The sequence below is a fragment of the Neolamprologus brichardi genome, chromosome 22 (genome assembly GCF_056152115.1).
Source record: "Neolamprologus brichardi isolate AB-2024 chromosome 22, ASM5615211v1, whole genome shotgun sequence".
Lineage (NCBI taxonomy): Eukaryota > Metazoa > Chordata > Actinopteri > Cichliformes > Cichlidae > Neolamprologus > Neolamprologus brichardi.
Window position 1 is genome coordinate 5,525,845 of NC_142124.1, and position 15,469 is coordinate 5,541,313.

Here is a 15,469-nt window from a genome sequence, read left to right on the forward strand (position 1 = left end):
ACTACGGTTCGGAGCCGCGGACCTTCAGTAACAGTAATAAATCACAGCAATAGTACATTCATGTAGTTGTAAACAGCATGATAATATATTAAGTAATCCAAAGTATTCAGAATACGTTACTCTCATTGAGTAACGTAACGGAATACGTTACAGAATACATTTTGGGGCATGTATTCTGTATTCTGTAATGGAATACATTTTAAAAGTAACCTTCCCAACACTGTCTGGCGCTGATTGAGATTCTCCAGAGGCCAGAGCGCACACCGGAGTAGTGTCCGAGTACTGTCATCGCCTTGTCGCTGGACCTAGGGCTGTGTACGCCGACGGTCAGGGCCGATTCCCTCTCCTGCTCACGGAGGGGTGGGGGTGTCATGTTCATGCTATTGGGTCGGCCGTCGTCATTCACAAACATGATTTAATTGTAGCATCAAAACTGTTTTGGGAAGTTCTTCTGCACTCAACCATTTATTCATGCATCTTTAAATATGTAACGGATTAGCCGTGCAATTCGTGAATAATACAAATACAAAGCAAATTTTAATATAGAGGTCCAACTAACTGTGTGCATTGCAAGTAAATACAGAAGAAGATGATTCAGATCTAAAACAAGATAGAATAAGAGAATTATATTCTAGAAGTACACAATACTAATCATTAATACATTTATATCAGTACTGACCATTAAAAAATGTAATCATAAAGAAGTAGTGATTACAATTTACAGTGATTACAACACAAAACCATTTTTTTCAGTAGTATATGTGTAGGCTTATTTAAGGACACAATTAAGCTTTAAGATTCAGTTGATCAAAGTATAAATTTGTGCTTAAAAATCATAATCTCTGTACGGAAGGTGGGAACATCACACCAACACAAACACATGGCTTTTATTTTACTACACGTGTAACTACACCACTAATATAAAGAATATAAAGAGGAGTACAATATGCTTAAAAATGTACACGTGGCATTCCCATACAAACTGCAATACTTATCATAACACGAGTTTTGAATACATTCTTTTTAGAGTTACTCAGAAGCATATTGTGAGGACACTCCAAACAGTACGAAAAATGAGCAGTCAGTGTACATCAGATAATTAATATAAGTCTCCCAAAATAAATTCAGTTTATCTTAACTTTTCAGAAAAACCTTCAAATCAAAAACTGAAATCAGTATTTCATGCTGTCAGTTTGCATTAGTCGGACTGAATTTAACTATGCATAATTGGATATAAATGGCAATAATGCAGCATCTTTATCAGATATTAAGAGACACTTCAATTTTCAGCTTAGTGAAAAATTCACCATCATTAATGTGGTCAAAAGCCATGAGTTGTTTGGAAAGTATGCCAGTACACTATGTCATACTTTCCACAAAACTCTTGGATTATCTGTGCTACTCGCACTAAATGAGCAGCCAGCACAGAATCTGTTTGCCATGGATTAACTATTCCCCCCAGGGTAAAGTCATACAGAGAGTGGAGAGCAGAGCTGCTTGCAGGTGAATCAGGTTTGTGGATTTAGTCTCTCAGACTGCTCGGAGATATTATCAGGAGCTGTAAGATCAAAAACATACAGTCAGGACAAGTTTTCTTGATTTTTCAAAGGATAATAAGTAGTGATTGTAGGATTTACAGGATACTCAAACTTTTGAGTATCCTATAAATCTTGTGACCTTCCCCCCACTGAATACTATGTCCCACTATCCTCAAACATTTCTCTTTGTGTTTAAGTGATCATTTCCTTCTCGTGTCATCATTCTACTGTCATCTCGCTGTGGCCTGTAACGTTGGGTTGTGTTCAGTGGTTGAGAGGAGGCGGTAGAAACCTTAGCAGGATAGTAAGAAGAATACACGATCACACTGGTACTAGGAATTCCACAGTGTATCCTTTAATTAGGGTGACCAACCGTCCTCTTTTCTCCAGACATGTCCTCTTTTCACGTTCTGTCCGGGGCGTCCGGGAGGATTTTCGAGATTGATAAAAGTGTCCGGGTTTTCCTATATTCTGACAGAGGACCCATGTGTGTGACGTCATCCCCAAACTGCTGCTTTGTGAGCGCTTGTTCTGCACTCACAGACAGGACAGATAGCGCACAGCAACACGCTTAACAATGTTTAAAAGATCCCAAAGCGTAAGTGCATCTTTCAGATGAACTGCAAAAGAAATTTCCCTCGTACCAACCATACCTGGACTGGCCATCGGGCATACCGAGCATATGCCCGGTGGGCCAATGGTGATTTTTCATTTTTATGGGGCGATGGGTTTTTTTAGTAACAGTATAAACAATGAAAGGTGGTGGATTGGCCAGATGCTGGCTGATGTGTAAAAATAACTCAGTTGTTTGGTGGTGGTTTCTATGGCGGAGCTTCCACAGAGGCCAGCAGGTGGATGAGGGAAAGGGAAGGCAGGAGGAGGAGAGACGGTCCACGTGTCAGGTGAACTGAACTTCAGGTAACAAGTTGTGACTGCAGTCTGAGTCAGATATAAACCAAGTTTAGGGGGAGTTTATTTTTGTTGTGCTGACTTTTTACAGTCAGTTACAATAACTCGTACTGCGTACTAGCTAGCATGACGGTGTTTCTATACAGCTCGGTGGGTGCTATGTTACTGATGTTGAACTTTATTCATAAGGTTCTAGTAGAGTTGCATAAAAAGCGGAATCATCCCGTATTCAGAGAAAATATTACACATTTCGTAGTGAGCTGAAAAGGAACACAGTTTGTCCCGTAATTCAGCTAGAACGGAAAAAGACAAAGCTGGAGTTATTCTGCATCTTTACGGTGCACAGCTGCCTCTTCTTCTCTCATTCTCTCCCCCTCCCTCTCCCGTTTCTACTTAAATCATGATACTGATCAATGATCAGCTGATCAGCTTTTCTCTCTTGTTTGTTTATCGCCCACTTGGCGCCAGAAAAAGGAAACCAGCAGATGTCGCGCTAAACAACAGCAGCACGTTTAAGCTTGATCAGCTGTTGTTAGAATTTATTTAATATTAATTTCTAGTATCAGCTGATGTTTGCTGGAGCCACAGCTGTAAAGCTGCTGGTCATGATATTGGTTTGGATATGTGGTGAGAGGGAAACATGAAGATGAAACCAGGAGACGTCCTTACTGAATCATCAGAGCTGAACAGGTGATGGAGAAACAGGTTTACCGTTTAGGTGACATGAATGAGTTAAAGTTATGAGCTGTTTCTGAGAGACAAATAACACCAGGATCCTTTTCTAAGTAGCTGACAGCTGGTAACTGTGCAGGGACGGGTCTAGCAAAGTTTTGCCAGGGGGGCAGGTAGGGCATTAACAGGGAAAGGGGGGCACAAAGATATACGTTTCTTTCTTATTCTCATTTAAAATGTCTCGCTTTTAATAAATAATTATCTGAATCTTACAACCAAAGTTTTTATCTGATGTAAAATGTATAGAAATCGTACATATACCAACAAGACTGTACATCACTGTCACAACAGCGTTTGTTTTCATTCAAAGGCTTTCTGGTTTTTCCAATAATACCTGGTGGGCCAGTCTCTAGTCAAAATGCCGGAGCCGATTTTATGTTTCTTTAAGCAAGTTCTTCATGACCAAGCCAAGTATCCTCTTTTTTGGAAATCAAAATATGGTTACCCTACTTTAATGCACATTGTCTTCATCAACCATACAAGGCCCGGTTGAACAGCTGCTGCTTATCAAACATGACAGACAGTGTTCATACAACCTGTGACGTTGCAAAGGTTTCTGGAGAGGTAAAACATATGAAGTCCGTCTCTCTCCATGTACTAGCGTGCAAGCTCATTGCTCACATAAATCATATAGAGGGCAGTGGTGCATACTAATGACATCATAAACCCTCGACATGTGTTATATTAAAGAGACACCACACCACTGTGACTGTTACTGTCACGGCTGGCGGGGTGAGCCGTGTGGTGTGGAGGAAACGGAGGACCCAAAATGCAGACAGCCGATATGATGATAAGAGTGAGGGTTTAATTTACAGTGTACAAATAACAGAACTGAGGGCAGGACAGAACATAAACCTAAACTGGGTGAGCTAAATAACAAACCGGATCATACAAATGGGGTGGGAGGCAGAGAGACACAGACGAGGAACAGACACCATGAAACACAGACGAGCCGACAACGAACACAGACCGACACCCACTATATATACACACACACGGTAATCGGGTAATGGCAGACAGGCGGGGACACAGCTGGAACCAATGGACATAACGAGACACAACCCTACAAAGTAAAACAGGAAACACACAGACTGTTTTACATAACAACACGGGGACATGAACAAAGCACCGAGGACAGACACAGGTAGGGCTGAATATACATTAAACTCCAGAAAACACAAAACGCTGGGTCAAAATGACCCAGGACCATGACAGTACCCCCCCTCCAAGGGCTGGCTCCAGACAGCCCAAAACAAAAACAGACGACCAACCCAGGGCGGGCGGCGGGGGGCCCAGGACGGAGGGACCACAACCAAACAAAAAACAAGCTCCAGTGGGCCAAACGAATTGTCCAAAACACCACACACTGGAGTTCCCGAACAGGGTCCCAAAACATAGTTCAGGAGGCCGGCCCGGAGGCTGACAACTCAGGTCCAAAAGCCGACCGCGCGGGAGGCAGCGGCGGCGAAGTGGAAACAGTTCAGGCGGCCGACCGTGCGGACAGCAACGGCGGCGACGGGGAAACAGTTCAGGCGGCCGACCGTGCGGACAGCAACGGCGGCGAAACAGGTCAGGCGGCCGACCGTGCGGACAGCAACGGCGGCGAAACAGGTCAGGCAGCCGACCGTGCACACGGCAGCGGCGGCGACGGGGAAACAGTTCAGGCGGCCGACCGTGCAGACAGCAACGGCGGCGGCGACACAAGTCCGGAGGCCGGCCGCGCGGAAGGTAGCGGCGGCGTTTGGGAGGACGTCCATATCGACGATGACGCCCAACAAGCGGCCTGGCAGATGATCGCCGATGTCGAGGCGGCAGTTTGGGACCTGAAGGTCGCGTGGCCCCTGCAGCACCAGACGAGGCGGAAGCTGAGGCTGGACCAGACGAGGCGGATGCAGAGGCTGGACCAGGCGAAGCTGATGCAGAGGCTGGACCAGGCGAAGCTGATGCAGAGGCTGGACCAGGCGACGATGAAGCCGGAGCTGGACCAGGCGACGAAGAAGCCGGAGCTGGACCAGGCGACGGCGTGGGTGAAGCTGAGGCTGCAGCTGGCGAGGGTGAAGACACGGAGGCTGCAGCTGGCGAGGATGAAGACACGGAGGCTGCAGCTGGCGAGGATGAAGACACGGAGGCTGCAGCTGGCGAGGATGAAGACACGGAGGCTGCAGCTGGCGAGGATGAAGACACGGAGGCTGCAGCTGGCGAGGATGAAGACACGGAGGCTGCAGCTGGCGAGGATGAAGACACGGAGGCTGCAGCTGGCGAGGATGAAGACACGGAGGCTGCAGCTAGCGAGGATGAAGCCGCTGCTGCTGCCGGCGGCGAGGATGATAAGGCTGCAGCTGGCGGCTGGACGGGCTCCTCGGGCCCTCCAGCTGACGAGGCAGAAGACTGGACGGGCTCCTCGGGCCCTCCAGCTGACGAGGCAGAAGACTGGACGGGCTCCTCGGGCCCTCCAGCTGACGAGGCAGGAAGCTGGCTGGGTTCTCCTGAACCTCCAGCTGACGAGTCTTGGGGCTGGACGGGCTTCTTGGGCCCTCCAGCGGACGAGACAGGCGGCTGGATGGGCTCCTCGGGCCCTCCAGCGGACGAGACAGGCGGCTGGACGGGCTCCTCGGGCCCTCCAGCGGACGAGACAGGCGGCTGGACGCGCTCCTCGGGCCCTCCAGCGAGAAGAGTCTCGGGACCAGCGGGCACAGGGGCCCCTGGCAGGCGCAGAACAGAACAGGCAGGCGCGGAGACCTCTGGCGGGCGCAGAACAGAACCAGCAGGCGCACGGGCCTCTGGCAGGAACGGATCAGAACCTGCAGGCACGGTGGCCTCTGGCAAACACAAAGCCGACTGCGGCTGCACCGAGCATTGACTCAGCTCAGGCAGCGACAGCCGGGTGCAGTCCTCAGCTGGCTTCTTTACCTCCAGGGGTCCAGAGTCTGCTGGGGGCTGAAACCCAGCCTCTGGGGAGGCCCTGGAGTGCGTCTCAGTCTCAGAACTGGCCAGCTCTTGAGGAACGTTTGCAGGATTGTTTGGTGTGTCTCTCTGCAAAAAATACGTAATAGAAAAAGAGTCCAAAACGGGGGGCACAGACGCAGCCTCCCGTACAGAGGGAGTCGGTGAAGATGGCATAGATGACTGGGCTAGTGGGGATACCGGGGGCCGAGCTGAATGCTGCTGTGCAGCTGAACGAGCTTGCGGCTGTGCAGCTAAACGAGCTTGGGACAGCTGAGCAGCTAAACGAGCTTGGGACAGCTGAGCAGGAGAATGAACAGGCAACCAGCAGTTCTCCTTGTCATCTGCTGCACAAAACACAGCCCCTGAATAAACCGTCCCACAGTCCAAAACAGAAAAAGGGTCCTTCTCACTCACCACAGCCTGCAGTGCTATAGTCCTAATATCCAGCTGTGGGGTGACGTGCCGACGGCGCGATCGTCGCCTCCTCCCTGCGGACGACTCCGGCGGGCCGGGCAAAACCTCCGGCGGGCCGGGCAAAACCTCCGGCGGGCCGGGCAAAACCTCCGGCGGGCCGGGCAAAACCTCCGGCGGGAGAAGCTGACGTGGCTGTTCCGGGGCGGCCGTAGTCCGCTGCTGCTGGACAAAGTCTGTGGATTCCCGAGCTTGCACCACCTCCCGGGCTTTACGCAGGTTGCAAATTAAGTCCGAAAGTCCCTCGAACTGGCAGAGGTAGGAATTCCTTTCCAGGATTGCCTCGATGGCTTTTAACCCCACCACTTTCGCACTTGCGTTGGTGGTGTGGGTTACCCAGTCCATCAGGCGTTGGATGCGTGCGAGGTCGCTCTCCCCAGACAAAGCTGCTGGATCCATCTTGTGGTCGGCTCGTACTGTCACGGCTGGCGGGGTGAGCCGTGTGGTGTGGAGGAAACGGAGGACCCAAAATGCAGACAGCCGATATGATGATAAGAGTGAGGGTTTAATTTACAGTGTACAAATAACAGAACTGAGGGCAGGACAGAACATAAACCTAAACTGGGTGAGCTAAATAACAAACCGGATCATACAAATGGGGTGGGAGGCAGAGAGACACAGACGAGGAACAGACACCATGAAACACAGACGAGCCGACAACGAACACAGACCGACACCCACTATATATACACACACACGGTAATCGGGTAATGGCAGACAGGCGGGGACACAGCTGGAACCAATGGACATAACGAGACACAACCCTACAAAGTAAAACAGGAAACACACAGACTGTTTTACATAACAACACGGGGACATGAACAAAGCACCGAGGACAGACACAGGTAGGGCTGAATATACATTAAACTCCAGAAAACACAAAACGCTGGGTCAAAATGACCCAGGACCATGACAGTTACAGGCTCTATGCATTATTCTGTCACTATAGATTTTGGGTGTCTTCAAACAAACAATTGAAAATATGGATTAAAATAATGTAAAAACTAAACTCAGTATTTTCTCAATTGAGATTTCTCACCTTTTTTCTTTTTACAAAACACAAAAGCCACGACTGCCATGATGATGATTAGAACAACCACTGCAGCACTGATGAAGATCAAGCTGTCAGTGGGATTCTCTGTTAAAGAAAATATGGCAAAATTTTATAATCCGGAGCACAATTGCTAAAGAATGAGTGAGGGATAGATCAGAAAGGAACTAAGAGTGGATGAGTCTGAGTGACACAATAAGCTGCACGAAAGCATTACTAGTTAGTCTTTACAGATTACTTCAATATTCGTTACTGCATATGGTACTTCATTGCTTTTGGATTCCTTAATGCCGTCATTTATTTTAAGATTTCTATGACATATTTACATTTATTAATGGTCACAGTAGTAGAAAGAGTATTGATTAAGGATTTAAATTCCAGGATCCAGTCTTACCCATGTTGGTCCAGATCACTGCTTTGTCTAGTTTGGTGATAATGTCCTCGTTCACACCAGCAAGCTGAAACACACAGTCGTACCTCTGCCAGTCTTCAGGTGTGATTGATGAAAGTTTCAGATCAACACTCATCTGAAAGGTCCCATTATTGTTGGGGAGAATCTCTCCATGATCCACGCCATCATGAATCTCTTCTCCATCTTTCCTCCAGAACATCATGGCTCTGTCAGGATAGAAACCTGTAGCGTGGCAGCTGACTGGAGAGGAGGGAGTCTTCTGGAGGAGAAACACTGAGGGAAGAACTGGAGAGGGGAGTTATTTAATTCGTTTGATTTTTATTTTACTTTAGAAATGGTAAAGTCTGTGGAATTTCTATTTTACTACATAAAATTATGTAATTTTACCTGCTGACTGCAAAAAGCTTCTTCCATTACGCAAAAACTCCTTTAAAAGCTCAGGGCAATAATGAGTAAAATAGTATTTATTTAAGTCTAATCGAGCTTTTTCAGTATCCCATCTCATTTTGGTGATGAAAGCCTGTGGTTTTGGAGCAATCCATGTCACTGTCTGCAGGTCGAAAGCTAGAAAGTCTTCTCCATTATAACCATACTGATTAAAACCATTAATCTCTCCGGTCTCATCATCCCATTCACAGCCATTCATCCTTTGCAGTATATGAACTCCTTAAAAGAGACACAGTAAGTGCAGGTAACCAGTGAGATGTCAGAACTTATAGCTGATAACACATCTTTACCACAAAGAAACAATGCAAACACAAAAATAGAGGCCCTACACTTACTGTTGTTTTCAAAAAAACCAGACCATCTGGGTTCACTTCTTTTTCCTCTGGATTCAATCACTTTTTCTTCTTTTCTTTTCTCATTTTAGCAGTGTGGGGAAAAAATGTAAGATTTCCATGTCCTTTCTAACCTATTCTAAATGCTGATGTGTTTGCTATTTTAGGGCAAACCGGGATAATAAACATTTCAACAATAGCAAGTGAAACAAAGTCCTACCTTCAGTTTGGTTAAAACGTTGCCTCAAAGTCTCAATGTTAGACTTGAAGAAGGAAATATCATCCAGGCATTCTGAAATATGATATTGCAGGCGAGGATGATGATCCTTGAAAAACGGAATCCAGTCTTCCTTTACTTTTATTCCTCTTATGCTATTGCAGTCACCTAATTGAATTTCATTAACAAATGCAACAGCTACAAACTCAGGGACATCCGGGACTCCAGTGGTTCCAGTAGATAAATATTTCAAGGAATGTTTTACTGTAAAATTGATGGGGCACTGAATTAGTTACATGATTTTACAAATTTAAAGAAGGCTAAATATTAACTAAAACTTATTTCAGGTTCAGCATTACCTTGTAAAAAAATAACTGAAAACAAAGTAGTAATTGGAAAAAAAAACCCTCACACTTACTGCCCTTAAAAATTACATTTCCATTATTAAAAATTTGACTGTAGTTACTCCCACTCCTTCAAACATGCATGGCCAGTATCGCCAAACGATTACAGCACACTCTCAAATCCACATCTACAGCTAGGAATCACTAATCAGCTGGCTCCTGCAGACACTCTGACCATGACATTTCAGAGCTGCACACATTTCCTCCAACTATCACTGACAATATTAACAACAGAATGGAATGGCTTTATTTTCATTGTACAAACATACAACAACCGTCACGGTGCAGAACATTGAAAATGCAAGATAAAAAGGTAAAGAAACTGACAAACTCACAGCCAAGTGTGAAACGGATCAGGAATGAGATGGGAATGGATACGAATTTTGCGCTTCTGATTCCGTTATCGATCTTACTTATCCATTCGATTCCTTATCAGTTTTCTTATTCTCACTAGCACACACCAACGCAAACCCCTATCGTGATGGGAACATACTTATGACACTTTCTTAATTTAGGTATGAACACAAAGCCAAGTGCACAAAACAAAGTTGTAAAGCAGAAAAAATACATTTCAAAGCGATAGCCACGGTCAGTAGCGGTTTTTGATACAGGCGACACAGGCGGTTGCCCGGGGCGGCATCGTGGTGGGGGGCGGCGTAACGGGCATCGGCAAAAAATAAATAAATAAATAAAAAATTGCTCGTACTCATGCTGCCCCGACATCAGCCAGCGCATATTGGGAATGTCATAGGCGAGCCTGTTGCATAGGCACCGATCAGTTTTCTATCGCTCATTTGCTGGGAGTAAGGACGCCCTCCATTTGCGAGGTGCGCCTGCTGCTTGCGGCACAGGGAGGAGAGGGCGGGGCGACGGGGGATTCTCTGGCTGGCTGGAGCAGCATCTAATAACCAACTTGCAAAATAAAACATAATAAAAACAAAACAACAAACACGAAAACACCAGACATCATGATACAGACTTATAATTTGCACCAATGTTTTTTCGAAATTCTATACACGAAAAGTGAGCGCGAGAGCCCTCGGTGCGCCTGCTCGCTGCTGAAGTCAAAGTAAACTTTATTGTCATCTCCGCCACATACAGTCCAGTATATAGAGAGACGAGACGACGAGGCTCCAGTTACAGCAGTGCAAGTAAACAAACAATAAATATAAGAAGAGTAAGAAAATAAATATACACTTTAGGACTCGGGGTAAAGGGATCAATAACAATTGAAAATTTATAATTTACAGTTTGATGATTTAAAGTCTCACACACAACCCGTCACAAGGGGAGGGGGCCCGGCTGCTTCCAAATAGAGCACATTTCATTCATAATGTTGTAAATCCAAGCCCATTATGTATTCATGATTTGAGTCCTGGGTTGTGTGAAATCCCAGAAATAAACCTTAGACAAAGTGAATCTGTGAACTAAGGTGTAGGTCTGTTAGGTTATGTTGTGGTGATCCTCGAGTTGGGGGATTTGTGTTCATACTGGAGTGCAAAATTAAAACCAATGTAAGATGGACAAGAAAAGTTCAAAGCCATCAGGTAGAAAAGAAGAGGAGGAGAAACGAGCAAAAGATACAGGTAAGCAGATGTGTCATTGGATAATGGCAGGTCATCCTGAAACAATCAGGATCAGAATCAGAATACTTTAATAATAATAATAATAATAATAATAATAATAATAATAATAATAATAATAATAATAATAATAATGGATTGGATTTATATAGCGCTTTTCAAGGCACTCAAAGTGCTTTACAATGCCACTATTCATTCACTCTCGCATTCACACACTGGTGGAGGCAAGCTACGGTTGTAGCCACAGCTGCCCTGGGGCAGACTGACAGAAGCGAGGCTGCCATATCGCGCCATCGGCCCTTAAGGAATTAATGTGGGTTACAGTTGCTCCAAAAAGAAATGGTAAAAATAGCAACAGTAACAGACTAAACTCCAAACAATACATTATGTTACAGATTTTAATATTAATTAGTCATTGTCAATTGTTGATTGTTCCTGTTCTCATTGTATGACGAATTGTGATGGCTGTTTGGTAGCCGTTTGCATACAATGCATACTCTCTCTCTCTTCATATGCAGGGCTGGACTGGGACAAAAAACCGGCCCGGGCATTTTGACTAGAGACCGGCCCACCAAAAATGTGACGTCATTCAGGGGTAAAACCGCAAAGGATTCTGGGAACTTGTGGCAAGCGGTACTAGCGCATGCAGGCTTTCAATTGAACTCAGTTACACAGCGATAAAAAGAAACACAAAAAATGGCAAGAAACTGTTGTATTATTAACTGCAATAGCCGGTGTTGTGCCAAAAAGTGATTGTCTGCCAAAAACTGATTCAATCAGTATCAATCAGTATTTGCCAAAAACTGATTGCTCGTATTTAAATTGCTATAAGTAACTTGTTGGGCTATAATATGTGAAACATATGTCAAATGCATCCCTCATGGATGACATAAAGTCATATTGAGCTACAAACAACATTAGTGTCTTCGCTCTCGCTCTGCAGGCCTACTTGTTGTTCCTAGAGTATTTAAAAGTAGAATGGGAGGGAGAGCCTTCAGTTTTCAGGCCCCTCTTCTGTGGAACCAGCTTCCAGTTTGGATTCGGGAGACAGACACTATCTCTACTTTTAAGATTAGGCTTAAAACTTTCCTTTTTGCTAAAGCATATAGTTAGGGCTGGACCAGGTGACCCTGAATCCTCCCTTAGTTATGCTGCAATAGATGTAGGCTGCCGGGGGATTCCCATGATGCATTGAGTTTTTCCTTTCCAGTCACCTTTCTCACTCACTATGTATTAACAGACCTCTCTGTATTGAATCGTATCTGTTATTAATCTCTGTCTCTCTTCCACAGCATGTCTTTATCCTGTCTTCCTTCTCTCACCCCAACCGGTCGCAGCAGATGGCCGCCCCTCCCTGAGCCTGGTTCTGCCGGAGGTTTCTTCCTGTTAAAAGGGAGTTTTTCCTTCCCACTGTCGCCAAAGTGCTTGCTCATAGGGGGTCATATGATTGTTGGGCTTTTCTCTGTATCTATGAAGCGCCTTGAGGCGACATTTGTTGTGATTTGGCGCTATATAAATAAAATTGAATTGAATTGAATTGAATAGTGTAACAAGGCAGAAGCCGCAATCAGTCTTTGGCAGTGACTTTTATATAACCTTTATTTATGCCGTTAAAAAAATCGAATTAACATTAAAAATGTCTTCTGTAAGAAGTAGTAGGACAGCAGAAATGGCTCAAATATTACAATAGTTCTGTAAAAATATTTAAAGTGGGGATAAAGGATCGGATTGGTTATAATGTAAGTACAATAACACAGAGTTGTAAAGATACTTGAAAAAACAGATAATTTTTTAATTCCATATATAGCCCCTTTGTAAACGCTGTTCACCGAAGTCTATTTACCAACATAGATATTACACATAAAAATACACGCAAACATTGGAAATCAGTTTTTGGCAGGCAATCACTTTTTGGCACAACACCTGTTGCATGACAGCCACGGGAAGCCGACGGGTAAAGAGATCGGTTGTTATCGGATTACGTCGTGGAAATTGTTTAAGCCATGTTTCCGAAGTAACAAAGAGCCGATAGATGGCCTATAAGATTGCTAAACAAGGGGGAGGGTGCATCCGACCTCCTCGGCTGTAATTGGTCCAGCCCAGAGTCGATCATGACCAATTGGCCAATCCAACACCTTTCATTATTTATACCCTTCCAAAAAAAAAAAAAAAAAAAAAAAAAATTCTATCGGCCCATAAAAACAAAAAATCGCCAGCGGCCCACCGGGCAAATGCCCGGTATGCACGATGCCAGTCCAGCTATGTTCATATATGTGTGTGTGTTTCTCTGGCGAAATTCAGTGTGGTTCCGACAACAGTTTTATGTTAATGTATAATCCTTAATATGTTTTATGTGTGTATGTGTGTGTGGGAGGGGGGCGCCAGAGGGAGTGTTCGCCCGGGGGGCCAACTGGCTACGGTGATTCTACTGTAGAAAAATGAGCCGGAAGAAACGAAGGCTGCAGCTTTACTGCTCATCCGTTTGTTACCTGATGATGTTCCGCGGTAGCTGGCTTCGCCGCAGCTCGGAAATGACGGCTCTTTGTATTACGGGCTGGGGTCGGCATTCGTTCAGCTTTTATATCACTTTGGGTTCTTGGCTAGCTTAGTGTCAACATGCTGTCTGTGCAGGGGCTTGCAAATGGGCGAAATTGTTTTAGCAGCATAATAAAGCTGTTTCTGTACTGAATGCAGTTTACACTTTACCGTTACCCTCTTGTCCTTTTGTGCAATAAAACAGTTTCCGTCTCGTCCTATGCCATTTGTATGGAAAGAGAGCACCGCTGCTCCCTCAGCTGCAAGCTGAAGCAGTTCGAATTGACTTACTGGCGAGTTTACTGCTTGAGAACTGGTCAATGATCCTAATTCTAAATGGAGCTGTTGCTGTGTACTTTTCACAAAGGAGGTGAAAGGGACCTCCATGTGAGGTCTTATGAGATGTATGTACCCAGGAATTTCAAGTTGCTGACCTCCACCAAAAAATAAATAACGGCAGCGACAGCTCAAAGTGAAACTAAACCAGTAAAGGCCAATACAGAATGAACGCGTTGCCTAAAAACGTCACGAAATTCCGAATTTTACGGAACTTGAGATGAAGCGAGAACGAGCCGGTCCTAATCCTTCTAAACGAGATTAGAAAGAAACACAGATTTGGGGTTCATGTAGTTCTCACGAGAATGCAGCAGCAGGGAGAATTTCCACATATGAGTTGGTAGAGAAAACATTTTAGGGAGCCAAGTGAGACGGTGTAGTGTTGAGCTGTGTGTTTGAGGTAAAACAGTATTTGTTTTATTATTTCCGTGTCATTTCACATTCAGTGCGGGAAGTGAGCTATGCGCGTACTTGTTGCCAAATTCAGTGATCCCATCGGTCAAATCCGTTCTTTCGGAGAAGTAGGAAAAATCGAGCTTGGTTCAGAAAAAATATTCCCACAAATTCGTCCGGCTTAATGACGCGTCAGGGAAAAATTAAGGGAATTTTATAGAAGAAATACTTGTAATATGATCCTACCTGAAGATGCAACACGACAGCAGAGTAGTAATATGAATACCTTCTTCATGTTTTTTTCCATTTCCATGTTTACTAACACAAGAAAAACAGCTGAGAGTGTTAATGTGATTTGTCAGAGTTCAATTTCCTTATGGCCTGTGACAACGTCATAAATAAGTAAGCATTAACCCTTTCAAGCCCAGCATAGAACAAGTCCGCCAGAGCTTATCTTTACATTTTTACATGCTATTACAATTTTTGGGAAAATTTCACATATCCCAGTCCACATATCCAAAATTTTTAGTCCGTGGTAACTGCATAAATTTGGGGGGGGGGGTGTTTTTTGGGTTTTTTTACATGTTTTTCTAGTTACAAAAATTTCAGAGGTCTATCCCTCAAAACTGTAAATCCAAAAAGTAGCACAAAATAGTTTCCAGCAACAGGAAATTTATTTTGAGTATCTTCAGTTTAATTTTTGAGATACACTAATTTTTATTAAAACTGCAGCAAAAATGAAAATCGATATTATTGTGCACAATTTGCACACAAAAAAAGGGAAACGAGATTCATTAACTGTAGATATTAACTAGATAATTAACTGCATTAACAGACATTAACTAGATAAACTGACAGCTGTACTAAGACTCTGTGGTCACCAATTGGCTGTAATTACACGTTACAGAAGATCAAGTCTAAATGTCTGAAATTACATCAAACCTATTACGGGAAAGAAGGGAGCAAGAGGAAATAAAGAGAAAAACAAAGACTTATAGCTCCACCCCTTAACATCCAACCGCCTCTACCTGCTTAGCTACTTTTTTCCCCCATCTGTTTAAATGTGTATGCGTGTGTGTATGGATGTGTGTCATACATGCATGCGTACATGGGTATATATGTGTATATGGATGTGTGTTCATTTGTGTATGTGCAAAAGAAAG

At 44.5% G+C, this 15,469-nt stretch overlaps 2 protein-coding genes across 2 annotated transcripts; both read right to left on the minus strand.

The window, feature by feature from the left end:
• Positions 1–1,259: 1,259 nt before the first annotated feature.
• Positions 1,260–14,613, minus strand: LOC102781637 (major histocompatibility complex class I-related protein 1-like). The gene is made up of 6 exons (XM_035916526.2): positions 14,553–14,613; positions 9,059–9,319; positions 8,447–8,725; positions 8,042–8,344; positions 7,636–7,734; positions 1,260–1,558 (listed from the first exon to the last, which is right to left on the minus strand). The coding sequence occupies exons 1-6, from the start codon at positions 14,611–14,613 to the stop codon at positions 1,509–1,511; spliced, it is 1,053 nt and encodes a 350-aa protein (XP_035772419.2). The 3' UTR covers positions 1,260–1,508.
• On the minus strand, positions 1,769–7,502 carry LOC148096632 (uncharacterized). The gene is made up of 5 exons (XM_087835445.1): positions 6,708–7,502; positions 5,784–6,665; positions 4,900–5,576; positions 4,547–4,764; positions 1,769–1,830 (listed from the first exon to the last, which is right to left on the minus strand). The coding sequence occupies exons 1-5, from the start codon at positions 6,993–6,995 to the stop codon at positions 1,769–1,771; spliced, it is 2,127 nt and encodes a 708-aa protein (XP_087691571.1). The 5' UTR covers positions 6,996–7,502.
• Positions 14,614–15,469: the final 856 nt, after the last annotated feature.

Excerpts from the sequence above, each read along its gene's own strand:
- LOC102781637 (XM_035916526.2), bottom strand. The coding sequence starts at position 14,613 with ATGGAAAAAAACATGAAGAAGGTATTCATATTACTACTCTGCTGTCGT. Across the intron at positions 9,320-14,552 it reads CTGTCGTGTTGCATCTTCAG|TAAAACATTCCTTGAAATAT; the intron begins GTAGGATCATAT and ends TCAATTTTACAG. Across the intron at positions 8,345-8,446 it reads AAGCTTTTTGCAGTCAGCAG|TTCTTCCCTCAGTGTTTCTC; the intron begins GTAAAATTACAT and ends TCCCCTCTCCAG.
- LOC148096632 (XM_087835445.1), bottom strand. The coding sequence starts at position 6,995 with ATGGATCCAGCAGCTTTGTCTGGGGAGAGCGACCTCGCACGCATCCAA. Across the intron at positions 6,666-6,707 it reads GTCAGCTTCTCCCGCCGGAG|GTTTTGCCCGGCCCGCCGGA; the intron begins GTTTTGCCCGGC and ends GGCCCGCCGGAG. Across the intron at positions 4,765-4,899 it reads CGCCGCCGCTACCTTCCGCG|CGGTCGGCCGCCTGACCTGT; the intron begins CGGCCGGCCTCC and ends TTGCTGTCCGCA.